The following is a 17,389-nucleotide window of genomic DNA, read 5'->3' as shown; positions in this document are numbered from 1 at the left end:
TGATCGTACCAAACATATGTGGCCCTGATGCCACCGATGACATTCTGGAAAGCTGGAATGACAGCTGTGAGAGAGCCAGTCAACTGTGTCTCACCTCCTGACATGAAGATGCACACGATCCATATCGCTACGGGTCAAAACCAGACCCAAAGCCTAGACAGACCAGGGAGCAAAAGGACAGTCCTCTGGTCAAAGACAAACTGAAAACATTGGACAATTGTAGGTCAAAAGGGGATCCAAATTGCCTGTGACAAATGAACAGATAACATTTTTCTCAATGATGCACCAGCAATTACTTAAATGAATGTACCAAAGCAAAAACATCACCAAAGTACATGACTAGGTATTCGTACTTCAACAACAAGCACCAGGGTAGCATGTAGATGAGGGTGAAATATGCCACAGTATAACAACTAAACAGCCGATTGCCCATGCTAGCATGTCTAGGAGCCAGCCTTCAGAATAGGGTGATCATGAAGAAAAAGTAGACCTACGGTAAGTGTCACCAGTAGAAGCTCAAAGTGAGAACAGGAAAGATAAGACTTACCGTGGCCAGTTCATCAAACTTCCCAAAGAGCTCATTGAGAAGTTTGACCAGCTCCTGGGCTGTGCACTGAGACGCCAGGCTGGTAAACCCCACAATGTCAGCAAACAGGATGCTGGAAGAGAGTGTGAGAGAGAGAGAGAGAGTAGAGATTAGAAAAATGAGAGAGAGAGAGAGTTGGGGTTGAGGAGAGACATAGAAATTAAACATTCCAAGATGACAGGTACAGCATAAGCTTCCTGATATAACAGTGTCGCAGACCAGAGATGTTAGATCGCGCCGACGAGGGATGGAGATGAGCATCGCGTGCTAGGTCAGATTGTTGAGGTGAGCATTGTCTCTTGTGATAATCTGCTTAGATTGAGATTGAACGGTGACAGCCAATGAGATGATCCATGTTCTGTTCTATTGCCTGACAGGCAGTGAAATCAAGCAGGACTCAGAATAGCAACATGGATTGTTCTTCCCCTAGATCATTCTCATAGGGATCAACGCAGAGCCATGCCCTGTTAGGAGTTAGACAGACAACATACACCTCCCTAAGTAGTTAGTATCTGTTTTACCATTATGAATGCACTTTATGTATCCAGTCCCCCCCATTTGAAGAAGTCATTCACCTGTAGTGTATTAAATGTAGTCAAAACGTTTAGTATTTGGTCCCATATTCCTAGCCCTAATGACTACATCAAGCTACAAAATTGTTGGATGCATTTGCAGTTTGTTTTGGTTGTGTTTCAGATTATGTTTGGATTATATTTTTCCCAAAAAAACAACCTGTATGAGAAAATCTCTTTCTCTGAGCAATTGTATTAGTATAAAATAATATAATTATAACATTTTTTAGCATACAGTATAGCTCAGTATAGGGCTGACCTATATGGTCAAAATATCGTATGACAAAATATTTCACATTTTTTACAACATGACGGTATTGTAGGTTTTTTAATAAGTTCTAAATTTGCTTTACGAGTTGTGCATGACATTAGGGTGGCAACACAACATGAGTGATTTCAATTTACACACTGCTACGTAGGGCTGCACAATGTGTGCAAAAGATCTAGGCCTTATTTTTGACCAAATATTACAATTGCAATGGTACTTGGACTGAGCCTGCAACGCTGGCGGCTTCATACCTAAGTGGAATCATTTATGCCATAAGGGCAACACATTATCTTTGAGTTTGCAATTTCACACAAAAGAATGGAGAAGTGTGCATTTGTTTACTGTATGTCTGATGTCGAGACTTGACACATGTAAAAGATGAAATACCTCCCAAATTAAAATGGTGAACTGTTAAGGTTTATATTTTGTAAAACGACAGGCGGGGATGTGTTCATTTGAATGTCATGCTCATTTTATTATTTAAAAGTGGAACATGAATTGCATCATTGAAGTCACAAGTGCCCCAAAGTTGATTGATTCTCGCCGTTCCCTGGAAGTCACCCTCTGAGTTTTGTCGGCAACAAGCGAGTTGGTAGGGGCGAGGCGGCGGTTCGGGATTCACAATAGTGAGCAATCGGCATATGATCTAGTGGTCGAGCAACAACAACTGCACTCCTTGAGTGATAAGGGGCTTAGTGAGACAGCGGGAGAGAGATGAGTCAAGTAGTAAACTACAAAAACGGAGTGGTGTATCACATTTAACCAACCAAACACTGAAATACCATTATAGAAGTTAATTGTGCATATAAACCGCTATACAATAAACTAGGGTATATTTTAATATTTATTTTTTAGGCATACCATATGTTTTTCTCATTTTTATCAAGGGTGCCAATAATATATCCCAGACCAGCCATATTCCCTCCAGCCCTGACCCCGATAAACAAATCATCCTATTAGAGCCATTACTGTGAGCAGATGTTATTAGCCCAGTGTTGAGTAATATCCTCCCCCAGCGCCCCAGCCCCAGGTCTCATGGGGCATTTAAACCCTGGACCGAGCCTCTCAGACAGCGCTGTCTCCCAGTCTGTGTTGCGCCCGCAAGACCGCATCGCCAGGCCAGGTGGACATACTGTATTTGACCTCGCCATGTAATCCTCCATCATCTCATCCAGCCAGATCTCATCACATTCCAGGGGACTTCTCTGCCATCTCCCTATTATACTAATGTGTGGTTGGGCTGAGTACTGCTGTGACGGCCCAAAAAACCTGCCAAAACACATTTATGTTCTATTCAGTGTATAATGGACCAATAAACATTGTATTGTATCGTAATGTAGCCTAGCCTTTCTGAAGCAGCCAGGCGAGCCTAGTGCTCGTGATTGGAATGTAATCTTGTTGTGTGTGAAAAGGCTTGCAAAGCAACTCGGAGGGGTTCAAGGCTAGAGGTGTGTGTGTGTGTGTGTGTGTGTGTGTGTGTGTGTGTGTGTGTGTGTGTGTGTGTGTGGAGCAGTTGTTGACGTCAAGGCTCTTGTAGAGACTGGTGGCAGTGGTAAAGAGCCTGCTTGATGAGATGGCATGTGGGTCACAGTGATAAAAGCCACCCTGAGCAGAGGGTCAATTACTTCCTGGATGGATAATTCTGCTGATTCTGTGTGAGAGGACAGGGAGGCCGGCAGTGTTGTGACACACACACACACACACACACACACACACACAGCACATCATCAACAGGTGTAAAGTCCCCAGAGGGCCGTGCTCTAGGAGATCTAGACCTGTCAAGACAGACTAGAATGTGTCAGGTGGAATTCAGGAGATGGCTGTGAGGCAACCTGCCTGCCTGTCTGTCTGGGTTACGCAACAATAGCAGACTGTCAGTAGGATTGGGCATGTTGCCAGTAATGTGGGACAATGGAGTGTGTGTGTGTGTGTGTGTGTGTGTGTGTGTGTGTGTGTGTGTGTGTGTGTGTGTGTGTGTGTGTGTGTATTGCCCGTTGGTTTGAAGGCTGCAGGAAGTGGCAGATTTACAAAATTGCCTCAGGTCTTACAGTGCTTTCAGAAAGTATTCACACCCCTTGACTTCTTCCACATTGTGTTGTGTTCCCGCCCGAATTTGAAATGTATTCAATTGTGATATTTTTGGTCACTAACCTACACACAATACCCCATATCGTCAAAGTGGAATTATGTTGTTAGAAATGTTTACTGATGAATGAAAAATGAAAAGCTAAAATGTCTTGAGTCAGTAAGTATTCAACCCCTTTGCTCTGGCACTTTCAGAGCTGGGCAGGGAAAAGAAATAGAAAAGAAAGACTACACATTTCTGGAGTAAAAACACAGGTGCTGCCAATCATACTGCCACTGTCGTTGAGGCAGAGGACATGGACTGTATATGTAACCCATGTATCTGATGCTGTCTAGCGAATAGTATGGCATGACAGAATCAGATACACACAGTTTTCTGTGTCACTGCTACTGCATTGTTTAGTACACAAACGAGCTAAAGGCTCTGATGCAATGTTTAGTACACAAACGAGCTAAAAGCTCTGATGCATTGCTTTTCTAATTCTCTTCCCATCTATGTTGTTTCCCTCTCTTCCTTTCCCAGTATAATTCTGCACACACCATTGCATATTACCTTCCTCCTTTTCCCTCTCTTCCTTTCCCAGTATAATTCTGCACACACCATTGCATATTACCTTCCTCCTTTTCCCTCGCTTCCTTTCCCAGTATAATTCTGCACATACCATTGCATATTACCTTCCTGCTTTTCCCTCTTTCCTTCTCAGTTAAACACAGACACAGCTTAATGTGATGTAAATTGAGAGATGAATACAATCCAAAGCATCTATTAACTTATCTTGTTTGCAAAGAAGATTCCCTTATCAAGGAGCATTATACTCTATGGCTGGCATTTCATGTGAGGTAATGCTCTGTAACATAATATGGTTTTTCTTGGCTTAACTTTGGCAATGTTTCATATTTTTCTTATTTATAGACACGTTTATTAGTACGGCATAATATTTAAGTGTTTATAAACTACCCACACCGGCACCGTATCATAATAATCCAAGCTACCATAATCATTTCATTTCAAATCCAGTCGCGGAACATAATAACAAAGTATTGACTAAATTACTGTACCACTGTTTACTTTTCAATTGCAGCCGACCTTAATCATATTATTCACCCCTTGCAATAGGCTTGGATCTCTTTCAGTAGATCGTCAGTGGGCACTAACTGCATGTGAACAAGGCCTAAAGCCATTTGGTGCAGTGAGAGGCACATAGCAATCAGCAGCACTCCACTGAGCTGTGTCCATATTTAACCACACACACACACGCACACACACGCACACACGCACACACGCACACACACACACACACACACACACACACACACACAAACATACACACACAGCCTTACGCTAAACAGTTTAGTGTCCATTGCATTTAATCTCCTGTAGAGGCTTAATCCCGAGGCTAAGCAAACTTCCCACCTCACGCGTCAACACCCCTCTGACAACATGAAGGAAATAAATATACAAAGTGAAAAAGGGAGAAATAAAGAAAATGAGGAAGAGGAGGAGAGTAGAGGGAGGATAGAGGAAGAAAGAGACAGAGAGCATGGAGTGGGGGAGAGGAAGACAAGAGGGGTTGATAATCAAGTGAAGAGTAGCAACAGGAGGGTGGGAGAGGGAGAGAGAGAGAGAGGGAGAGAGTGTGAGAGAGATGTAACACTGTACATAGCCATAATAGGACATTTGAAATGTCTCTATTCCTTTGAAACTTTCGTGAGTGTAATGTTTACTGTTCATTTTTGATTATGTATTTCACTTTCGTTTATCATCTATTTCACTTGTTTTGGCAATGTAAATATATGTTTACCATGCCAATAAAGCCTTTTGAATTCAATTGCAAAGAAAGAGGGAGGGACGGAGGCATGGAGAGAGAAAAGTGGAGAGAGAGAGAGGGGGAAAGGAGTGAGGGAAGGAGACATGGAGAGAGGAAAGTGGAGAGAGAGAGGGAGGAAAGGAGTGAGGGAAGGAGGCATGGAGAGAGGAAAGTGGAGAGAGAGAGAGGGGGGAAAGGAGTGAGGGAAGGAGACATGGAGAGAGGAAAGTGGAGAGAGAGAGGGAGGAAAGGAGTGAGGGAAGGAGGCATGGAGAGAGGAAAGTGGGGAGAGAGAGGGAGGAAAGGAGTGAGGGAAGGAGGCATGGAGAGAGGAAAGTGGAGAGAGAGAGGGAGGGAAGGAGCCAAAAAAGCTCTTTGGAAGTGGAAGAGTTACTGATGAAGAAGCACTCAGTCAACCCACTGAATAAATTGCTGGTCCCCCTCCAGCGAAACCAGTGTGTTGGTCGGTAACACTCTGTGCAAGCTAATGCCATCTGGCAAACACTGACACCAACCACTGACTGAGACACAATGCCCCTCTGTCAGCTCACAAGAAGCTTTGCTCAATGCCAATTTAACCATTACAACAGCAAACCCAAGCGTCAAATCTGGAGGAAACCTGGCACCATCCCTCCGGTGTGTTCCATAACGGTGAAGCATGTTGGTGCCATCATCATGTTGTGGGGATGTTTTTCAGCAGCAGGCACTGGGAGACTAGTCAGGGTAGAGGGAAAAGTGAACGGAGCAAAGTACAGAGAGAGATCTGAAAACCTGGGCCAGAGAATTCAGGACCTCAGACTGGGGCGAAAGGTTCACCTTCCAACAGGACAACGACCTTAAGCACACAGCCAAGACAACGCAGGAGGGGCTTCGGGACAAGTCTGCGAATGTCTTTAAGTGGCCCAGCAAGAGCCCAGACTTGAACCGGATCAAACATCTCTGGAGAGACCTAAAAATAGCTGTGCAGCGACGCTCCCCATCCAACCTGACAGAGCTTGAGAGGATCTGCAGAGAAGAATGTGAGAAACTCCCCAAATGCAAGTGTGCCAAGCTTGTTACGTTATACCCAAGAAGACTCAAGGCTGTAATCGCTTCCAATGGTGCTTCAACAAAGTACTGGGTAAAGGGTCTGAATACTTATATATATATACACACATATACATACATATATATACATACATACACACACAATCTAAAAACCAGTTTTTACTTTGTCATAATGGGGTATTGTGTGTAGATTGATGAGAAGATTTTATTTTATTTTATCCAGTCAAGGAGTCTGGAAACTTTCCGAATGCACTGTATATGGTACATTTCAGCTGCAGAGCAAGATTATCTTTGCAAGCCTCCGAACTCTCTCTCGACACATGACATTCCGTTGCTAATTTAAATTGAAAAGTATAAATTATGTCAATTGAAATAACGTTACTGGTTACCTTAATCACTGTAATCACATTTTCAAGTAATATGTCAAACGCTAGTTACAGTTGAAGTCGGAAGTTTACATACACCTTAGCCAAATACATTTAAACTCAGTTTTTCACAATTCCTGACATTTTATCCTAGTAAAACTTCCCTGTCTTAGGTCAATTAGGATCACCACTTTATTTTAAGAATGTGAAAATGTCAGAATAAGAGCAGAGAGAATGATTTATTTCAGCTTTTATTTATTTCACCAAATTCCCAGTGGGTCAAAAGTTTACACACACTCAATTAGTATTTCGTAGCATTGCCTTTAAATTGTTTAACTTGGTTCAAATGTTTCCGGTAGCCTTCCACAAGCTTCCCACAATAAGTTGGGTACATTTTGGCCCGTTCCACCTGACAGAGCTGGTGTAACTGAGTCAGGTTTGTAGGCCTCCTTGCTCGCACACGCTTTTTCAGCTCTTCCCCCAAATGTTCTATAGGATTGAGGTCAGTGCTTTGTGATGGCCACTCCAATACCTAGACTTTGTTGTCCTTAATTTTGTCCAACTTTGGAAGTATGCTTGGGGTCATTTGTAACCAAGCTTTAACTTCCTGACTGATGTCTTGAGATGTTGCTTCATTATATCTATCCACATAATTTTCCTTCCAGTCCCTCCTGCGGCAAAGCACACCACAACATGATGCTGCCACCCCTGTGCTTCACGGTTTGGATGGTGTTCTTTGGCTTGCAAGCCTCCCCCTTTTTCCTCCAAAAATAATGATGGTCATTATGGCCAAACAGTTCTATTTTTGTTTCATCAGACCAGAGGACATTTCTCCAAAAAGTATGATCTTAGTCCCCATGTGCTGTTGCAAACCGTAGTCTGGCTTTTATATAGCGGTTTTGGAGCAGTGGCTTCTTCCTTGCTGAGCGGCCTTTCAGGATATGTCGATATACAGTAGGACTCATTTTACTGTGGATATAGATATTTTTGTACCTATTTCCTCCAGCATCTTCACAAGGTCCTTTGCTGTTGTTCTGGGATTGATTTGCAGTTTTCGCACCAAAGTACGTTCATCTCTAGGAGACAGAGCGCGTTTCCTTCCTGAGCGGTATGATGGCTGCGTGGTCCCATGGTGTTTATACTTGAGTACTATTGTTTGTACAGATGAACCTGGTACCTTCAGGCATTTGGAAATTGCTCCCAAGGATTAACCAGACTTGAGGTCTTGGCTGATTTATTTTGATTTTCTCATGTCAAGCAAAGAGGCACTGAGTTTGAAAGTAGTCCTTGAAATGCATCCATAGATACACCTCCAATTAACTCATATTGACTCAAATCATGTCAATTAGCCTATCAGAAGCTTCTAAAGCCATGACATAATTTTCTGGAATTTTCCAAGCTGTTTAAAGGCACAGTCAACTTAGTGTATGTAAACTTCTGACCCAGTGGAATTGTGATAGATTATTTAACTTATAATTCATTGTGTCTGTAAACAATTTTTGGAAAAATTACTCGTGTCATGCACAAAGTAAATGTCCTGACCGACTATAGTTTGTTAACAAGAAATTTGCAGAGTGGTTGAAAAGCAGGTTTTGTATGTAGAAATGTATGTATGTAGAATATTTCAAATGTATGTAGAATACTATCATAATGTGATCTTGCAGACATTCATTCAGCTTTGATCTAATTAAACAAGCACCATTCGTCAAAGTGACTTGTTATCTGGGCAGCCGAATGAGTAGAGCAGACCCAGTTCTATAAAATAAATCATATTTTAAGTTATCGGCAGGAGACTTCCAGAGACTTCTAAAACGCAGCCATATCGTTTAAATGATCATCGGAGCTAACCAATGTTTCTACCCCTGACGCTGGGTTGGGAGTTTTGGAGTTTGGATGGGTGTCCTACCTGACGTTGTCGTGGCGTTGGATGTAGATCTTGTGGAAGATCCTTTCAGGAGGCTTCAGGAAGTCTTCTTTCATCTCCATCGCCACGTTCCTGGGCAACAAACTCATCAGAAGTCGCTCCTGTGTGTGTGGGTGGATGAGAGAGAGAGAGAAGGACAGCGTGAGGAGAAGGAAAGAGGTATACTTAAAAGTCAATCAGACTTGAGAATATGAGAGGAGAGTGTTAGTGGTGGTGCAGATAAGAAAAGTGAGAGATAAAAGGTGGTGGAACAAACGGAATTGGGAAAAAAGTGTGAATGAGTCACCAAGTGTGTTTAAAGAAATAATATGAGAGAAATATAGAAGCCTGATTTTACCCTTATGCCTTCTGTTAATGTGTTTGTGTGTCTGCATGCTTGTGTGTCCGTGGGAATATGTGTGTGTGTGTGTGCATGCTTGTGTGTCCGTGGGAATATGTGTGTGTGTGTGTGCATGTGTGTGTGTTTATACCTGTTTCTCATTCTCATCCTCCATGCGTAGCCTCTCCTCGATGCAGTTGCGTGCCTGTAGGAAAGCCTTCCTCTGTGCTCGCTCAGTCAGGATGCGCACAAACAATCCAGAGAGGTTCACACTGGTAAACAGCACTGTGTTGGCCACCAGCTGCAAGCAGAAAAACAACACAACATTATGCCACTTAGCATACATAACCTCATAATCTTTCATCCAAAGTGACATAGGATCCCTGCGGAAATTGAAGGTGTGGCTTCAGTATTCCTAGTCCCATGCTCTCACACCAACTGAGCGACACTATGCTCTCAAGTTAAAGACGGTCTTAAATACCAAATACATGATGCAGCTTTTTTCCAAAATCCTAGGGGAAACACTGGCACATTCCTTTTGTGGAACGAGAAGGTCACTTTCGGTGATTCTTTATTACCACAACCGTCAAGACGTCAATCTGACTGTTTTGAATTTTTGGGAATTTTAATAACTTCCTTTCAATAAAAACATTGAACCGACCTGTCTCTGACTTTTCCAAATGAAGTGTATTTAACACTCTAGCAGTCCTTTGAGATAAATATCATAAAAGACTAAAACTTTTGGGGCATTTCTACCTCAAAGCACCGTATGCATGTTTAACAGTAGAATAGCCGGCAGTCAAATAAATCAAATGTAATATCCACAATCACAGAGAAATCATTCATATTTAGTTTAGGAAGGTCATATTAAACATGATACAAAAGACAATTTATTTCAAAAGAACAGAATAGCATGTTTTGAGTTTTATGTATAGGTACTTACAGTACTTGCCGAGGCTATATGGCTTCGCCATGCCAATGAAATCAACTTGTCAATTTAGCATACATAACACGCTTGTATTCATTTCCCTGCCCAACCACAGTCAACACATATACTGTATTTTACAGTAAGAATATAAAGGGATATAACAGAATACAATTCATCTCTGTTTGCCACCAGCACTCACAAGAAGAGGAGTGGAGTCGTGGTTATACTAGGAAAAAGTTATATTATTACCATATTCTGTGCCATTTTGAGAGTTGTTTGGCAAAACCAGGTGAATTTGGAAAGCTTAGAATCTGCTCTCTCCGATAAGGGTATAGCAATCAAAACATCTTGCCTGCATGGACCTCTGCAGGATGATTTGAAAAAGTGTTTTTTTGGTCAGCTCTTTGTCAGTGGATGCTGTCAATGTATGCTGCACTGGTCATCAGTCTCAATTTGGCAATTAATACTTTTGTCACCCATCAGACCATTATCTATTTAATCTTGTCTTTGGGCTCACATCTATTATCATATGTGTGAAATGTGTTTCAATATACTGTAGTTTAGGCACGGTCTGGATGGGCCGTTAGCTAATTAAACATTAAAACAATTATTCATTATTTTAGCTGTTTATTATGGAATATTTACAACATTGAAATATTGAAACATCACCAGTCAAAATCCCGGCGCTCCGTGGGTTAAAAAGCCATTATGTTGACGTCATCTGAAATATAGACTGACTGATGCGGTGCCACTGCGCTGTGGTGAGATGATAAAGGAAGAGGCGGCTGTGCGCTTGTGGCTCTAATTCACACCACTGCTCACTCTGTTTGCTACCAATATGTTGTAGCCTAACTTGTCACTCTGATCTCAAGAGGGACATTGAGACATTTTTGGCAATCAAGCCCCTTTTTGTACTTACCCAGAGTCAGATGAACACATGGGTACCATTTATGTCTCTGTGTGAAGTTTGAAGGATGTTGAAGGTAGTTTCACTGCCGTTAGCAGAATGACTGGCAGACCGGACCCATTCAATCTGGCCCAGGGGATGTTTGAATAAAAAAAATGTAATGTTAATAGGAAATTATTATTTTGGGTTAAAAAAATACACTCCAGGCCGCTCTTGAATGTCTACAACGAGAAAGTATGGAGAAATGGGCTCCCAAGTGGCGCAGCGGTCTAAGGCACTGCATTGCAGTGCAAGAGGCGTCACTACAGACGCTGGTTTGATCCCGGACTGTATCACAACCGGGCTTGATCAGGAGTTTCATAGGGCAGCGAACAATTGGCCCAGCATCGTTATGGTTAGGGTTTAGCCGGTGTGGGCAGTCATTGTAAATAATCATTTGTTCTTAACTGACTTGCCTAGTTAAATATAGGTTAAATATTAAATAAATGATAATGGACATGTAAGTTTTCAAATTACTGCCATTTTCAAATAAGCTTGTTTTCACCTTTGTTGGTAAACAATGTAATTGAAAACAAACACTGCATAGCTTCAAAGCATGGTTAAAAGTATAATTGTATCTCATGGATGGTCAGTCCTTGCATCCATAGCTCTGTCTATGAATTTTACAGTGGTTACATTTTCCAGTCCCACTCCTCAGCTATTTACCAAATCAGTGGCCGGGTGCTCCGCTTTGGTATTCTTTGAACTGCTGATTGACCCTTTAATGCATAAAATGCCAAGTGAAGCTGAGGTAGTAGAAACCACCTGGCCTAAACACATTGCACATTAACGGACTGATACATAGTATAGACAGAGGAAGAGAAAAGAGATGTTCTGCACATTCACAACCATTCATTTGAAGTAAAAAATGAAGTATTTGCTTTGTCTTGTCAATACACATTTGGAAGCAATCACTCAGTGTGTGTGTGTGTGTGTGTGTGTGTGTGTGTGTGTTTGTGTGTGTGTAAAAGCACAGAGGGGTAAACATAAGTGGGCTATGCTTCCAGCTGAGTGTAGGTCAGGTAGGAGAGAACAACAGATAGACAGAGCCTGTGTAAATGAGTGTTTTCCATGTGGCTGAGCATGACTGGGACTGGAGATGTGACCTTTAACACCCAAACACAGACACACACACATGCACAAGCAAAACACACACACACACATAGGCTGACATACAGTGTGTCTCCCTCACCAGCAGTAATTTTTTCTATAGACCCTGATTGGTGATTCACCACTGGTGTTTACAAGGTCTGCTGTAATACAGTTGAAGTCGGAAATTTACATACACTTAGGTTGGAATCATTTAAAACTCGTTTTTCAACCACTCCCCAAATTTCTTGTGAACAAACTAAAGTTTTGTCAAGTAGGTTTGGACATTTATTTTGTGCATGACACAAGTCATTTTTCCAACAATTGTTATCAATTATCAAGTGCTTGTCAAATTGTGAATGAGTAACTGATGTAGTGTGTACAGCCTGCGCAAAAAAACAAAAACAAAGCAGAGCTCATGCCATTCAAGCTACATTTTTCAAATCATCATTAGAGTCTCATCGTGCAGCCTTAAAATGTATTAAAAATCAAAACATATAGCCCAACGTATGTAGAACAACTAAAGTTATATTAATAACTCTAAATGAACCATATAAGAGTATCTATTTCTTTGTTAACCTCTCAACACAGAATGTGTGCACTCCGTCAAATCGTTTGGAGAAAATATCCTTTCTATTTTACTCAGCTTTGTTCAATTGTATTCTTCATACTATAAAATAATGCCACGGAATTCGAAGAAAATCTTGTCTGCTAAATGAACTAGTGTTGCCCACATCTATTTGGCATAGCCAGAGTGTGCTATTCTGTTCTGTTCTTCTGAAATAGACTCAATTTTCTTCATATCATGCTTCTTTAGACCTGTCTAAAAATAAATTATGGATTTATTGTGATGGTGTAGGTTACATTACATGGATTTATTAGACTTCTTAAAATGTAGATGTTCCAAAGGTCAGTATCAGTGGCGTGTAGGCTATCTGTGGAAGCCAGGAGATGCTAAATGGGTTTATTTTAATTAACGGTCAATTACCGTGAGACCTGAAAGTTATTTGCTTGAAAATCACCAGCTGAAGAAATTTTGTCACCGCCACAGCCCTACTCACAACCGCAAATCACGTGTAACCATGCCAACCCAATACCTCCACATCTGGCTTCTGTACTTACAGGATCATCTGAGGATGGGGAGCGGAGTCCTGAGGAGTATTTCTGTCTGGAATAATGCCCTTTTGTGGGGGGAAAACTCATTCTGATTGGCTGGGCCTGGCTCCCCAGTGAGTGGACCTGGCTCCCAAGTGGGTGGGTTTATGCCCTCCCAGGCCCACCCATGGCTGTGTCCCTGCCCAGCCATGTGAAATACATAGATTAGGGCCTAATGAATTACATTTTCAATTGACTGCTTTCCTTCTATGAACTGTAAATCAGAAAAAGCTTTGAAATTGTTGCATGTTGCGTTTATATTTTTGTTCACTATCGGTCAATGATAGACTAGTAAGAACAAGCAGCTCATTTAGACAACACAATACAGGCAACAGCATCCAATAAGTTAATTAGTTATACTGTACTATAGGGTGTGTGATTGTATTTGATGAGGACAAGCTTATATTGTCAACATGAATAGCAAATGGGATAAGCTGGGATCTGACCCGATCCCCAAGGCACAAGAAATCCATGGTCTCATGTCTGCAATGCAGACAATGAGACTCAAATATCATGATCACACATGATTGGTGTACTGGTGGACTCTTATAACAGAATTTAGCAATTCTGTAGTGGATAATCAGGAGAGGGAACATAATCATTTTATGTCCTTCTCGCTCTGACTGAGATTTGGTTATTATTGGTTTGTTTACACCACACATAGCCTCACTGTGACCCTGAAGGGAAGGGGGCCTATAGGCTTGTTTGGTGGTTGTTGGTTGGTTGAAACACAGGTCCTTTACGGTCATACCACTGAGCTAATCTCCAGGCTTAATGGATTAGCTTTCCCTTCCTAGGCTGTACTCTGCTACCGCTAGCGCTGTCCTTCACACACCGTCCTCCTGACACACGTATAGGCTACACGAGCAAGATATTACATGCCACATGCTAAAGGAAGAAAGCAAATCAGAGCTGATATGACTGAGGGCTAAACTTCTCCATGACAGAGAGAGCGAGCGAGCGAGAGCAAGACCAAGAGAGAGAGAGAGAGAGAGAGAGAGAGAGAGAGAGAGAGAGAGAACTTGTTGAGACTGTCAAGACATTTTTGGTATTAAGTTCTTTGGGTTTGCTTGACCTTTTGTTAACTGTCTGGTTGTCTAGTATCTGGTTGGGGTCATCAACCACGGCCGACTTTGGTTCTACATCAAGTACTTTCAGCCTAAATGGACCAGATATTCCCTATGAAACAGAGGCACACTGTACGTGAATCCTGTCTGAGCACTGTCCGTCTGGTCTCTCTGTGTGGTCCTGTTTGTTTTCTTCCACTCTGTTGGCAGTATAGGGTGATATGAGGTTGGGTCATATCATTAGACATACAGTGCATTCAGAAAGCATTCAGACCCCTTCCCCTTTTCCACATTTTGTTAAGTTACAGCCTTTTTTTAAATGGATGAAATAATTGTTTCCCCTCATCAATCTACACACAACACCCCATAATGACAAAGCGAAAACAGGTTTTTTCCATTTTTTGTTGTTGTTGCATACAATATACTGTAGCTTAGTATTTTAATTATTTATTTTATAGGCCTACAGTCATTACTGCTCATCTTTTTCAAGGGTGTCAATCATTTAGGCACACACATCACGGACCCAAGTCAAATCAGTCACGCAGGCTATTTTGAAGTCAATGGTGTGAGACAGATACAGCTCTATTGCCTATTTGCATGTCCCCCCCTCCCTCCTACCTCAGTAACATGAGACTATTAGCCTAGAACTGAAGCAATGTCAACACGGAAAGCCTGCTTATACTTTGACTGACCAGACATGGGCCCGGTTTCCCAAAAGCATATTAAGGCTAAATTCATCGATAGAACCTTCCTTCGTAGGATAATCGTTAAATCTCCGAGCAGTTCCCCAAATCCAATGTTATTAACGTTGCTCTTGAAAACACTCGTAATCAAACGCCTGCCTCAGACCACTCGTAGAACAGCCAAGCGCGTCGTTTTTTGCCCTCCTGCGTCACTTTATACACAGAAAGGTCGCTGCTAAACATAGAATCGCATGGTTCGTCCGTCTCTCTGTGACCGCCGATAACTTCAGAACAAAGTTGACTACAAATAAAGTTGCCAATGTCTTTGTAATTGATACAAACAATAAAAGTATAAAAATACACTTCAAATTAAAACCGAGATGACTGCATTAAAACATAGCATAAACAGTAGGCTATAGGTCTATTTCAATCATATTGAATCAATCCATTAAGTTATATGTTGATACTTGTAGGTTACTGTCTGTAATTTGTCTCAATATATTATATGATGTCTAGCCTAATATCGGTGATTTATTGCTGGGCACAGATGTCAATTCAACGTCTATTCCACGTCGGTTCAACGTAACTTCATTGAAATGACGTTAAAATAACATTGATTCAACCATTGTGTGCGAGTGGAAATAAGCCGCATCAATATCTGCAGCCGTAGATGGTAATATGAGCTGATCCGTCGTCGGTATTGTGAAATAATGTTAATGATGAGGTACGATTTGATTGGAGAAAGCTAATATGAGAGCAGCTCTCCCTTTCTTTTGATTTTATCAGCAGGATATTGGCTCCAACAACGCACTTAGCGACCATTCTCTCCGCGTGGTGTTTTGGGAAAAGCATGTTACATGTTCGGCCATTGTAGGAAAGATGAATCGTTAAAGCACTCGTAAACCTCAATTCCAGGCCCTGCTCTCCTGTCTGCAGTTGTGATCACAATCTGCCACACGTCATTGAAGTCCGTGTTTAGATTGAACTACCGAGCACCTCTCCGCACGTTATCGCACACGGCTTTGCACTTTCTACTATAGCATACAGCCAGCACGCGCTCCTTATAAAAAAACAGCCTGCCTTGAGTTCACTGATGTTTCTATTCTACATAAATCTAGGGCATTACAGATATAAAACCGAAACATATTTCATTTCAAAATCAAAGCAGGCGGACAAGCAGTGCTCAGACATCGTATGAATCGCGCGCAAGTCGGTGACCCCCGCCGGTCGCTGTCCACTTGATGGTGCTGAACTTCATATTGACAGGCTCATTCTTCCTCTCGCTTTTCCCTTATCTGTTCTAGATTAAAGCCCCATTATCCATGCTTCGAATAGCCTAGCCTGGTGGTTAACTATGTATAGCCTACTTACCGTTCTCCATAATTTCTGCGTCTCAACTGTCACGGAGGTGGCTGTCACAATTATATGAGAGATGGCAATCATTATTCCAAACATCACTGCTAACAGAGTCCGCACCGGCAGGAGCGAGTAGGCAACGAATGTAACCAGCATGAGCTGCCACATGCCTTGCTCCGGGTTGGTCGGGGGCTCCAGCCCCACCGCGCCGAGGGAGAAGGGACAGCAGAGGAACGAGAAGGTGAAGCCGAAGAGCAAGGTCAGGTTGACGATCTGCTGGAGCTGGGTCACCTGAAGGTACTTGACGTTGGTGACAATGAAGAGGGACACGAAGACGATACAATGTACCGGATGGGACCCCTTGGAGATGGTCAGATTGGGGCCGGACAGCAACTCCACCACTGCCAGCGTCGATGCCATGACGATGAGCACCGCCAGGGCTTTGAGAGTGGACGTCTGCTCCAGCTTTAGATTGTAGTTCTGGAACAGAGACTCCAGCTCCTTGCAGTCGAACTCATCCTCGCATGCGATGGTAGTCAGAGGGACGCCTGGTGGACAATGGCTTTTCTTCCGCCGGGTTTTGACTTTCTGAAACGGAATTTCCTCCATGTCAGGGCCATTCATAAACTAGACACTGGACCACACAGCGCGCCACAGACCGACGCCGGGAAACAATCAAGCACGCAGCAGTCTAGAGAGGAGAGCGTCCCGGATCACTAAGGCTGGAGGACTGGCCTGCCACTGTAATCTCCTGACGCGCGACATGCACTATCCACAGGTTGAAATCCGTTGTTCGTCGAGATCAGTCCCCAAGGAAACGTGCAAGCATGTACGCCCCTTGAGCAAGACTCCAAAAAGTATTTTTCGTTTCACTTGGGCAAGGACAACATCATGGAAACAGAGTCCCGCACACGACGGTCGAGTTCTGAATCTAACAGCTTTTCGCAAGGCTCAGGTTGGATCACGCATGCGCATTATGAGGTGGAGATAAGACACGTCTCAGTAACTCAACAGACAACAAGACAAAACAGACTTGAGAGGTATGGAGGACCAAACATGCCAAAATTAGAAATACATAAATGCACATATAAATGAATAAATAAATGAATAAATCCACACATAATCAAATAAATTAGCAAGTTAACAGAAAAATACTGACTAAAATGTATTAATTCTCCACATATCTACATG

The 17,389-nt window shown here is 42.4% G+C and overlaps 1 protein-coding gene across 2 annotated transcripts in view; it reads right to left on the bottom strand.

The window, feature by feature from the left end:
- Nucleotides 1-17,158, bottom strand: part of LOC115102992 (adenylate cyclase type 1-like) — a 60,500-nt gene extending 43,342 nt beyond the window's left edge. For both annotated transcript variants that reach the window (XM_029623511.2, XM_029623512.2), the window contains exons 1-4: nucleotides 16,214-17,158; nucleotides 9,126-9,275; nucleotides 8,638-8,756; nucleotides 548-659 (exon numbers count right to left, since the gene is read on the bottom strand). In XM_029623511.2, the coding sequence (XP_029479371.1) occupies nucleotides 548-659; nucleotides 8,638-8,756; nucleotides 9,126-9,275; nucleotides 16,214-16,822 (990 nt within the window). In that variant the 5' untranslated portion in view covers nucleotides 16,823-17,158. The remainder of the gene's footprint in view (nucleotides 1-547; nucleotides 660-8,637; nucleotides 8,757-9,125; nucleotides 9,276-16,213) is intronic.
- Nucleotides 17,159-17,389: the final 231 nt, after the last annotated feature.

The sequence above is a fragment of the Oncorhynchus nerka genome, linkage group LG20 (assembly GCF_034236695.1).
Source record: "Oncorhynchus nerka isolate Pitt River linkage group LG20, Oner_Uvic_2.0, whole genome shotgun sequence".
In the NCBI taxonomy this organism is placed as follows: Eukaryota; Metazoa; Chordata; class Actinopteri; order Salmoniformes; family Salmonidae; genus Oncorhynchus; species Oncorhynchus nerka.
The sequence above is the reverse complement of the archived record's forward strand: the minus strand, read 5'-3'. Positions and strand labels throughout refer to the sequence as shown.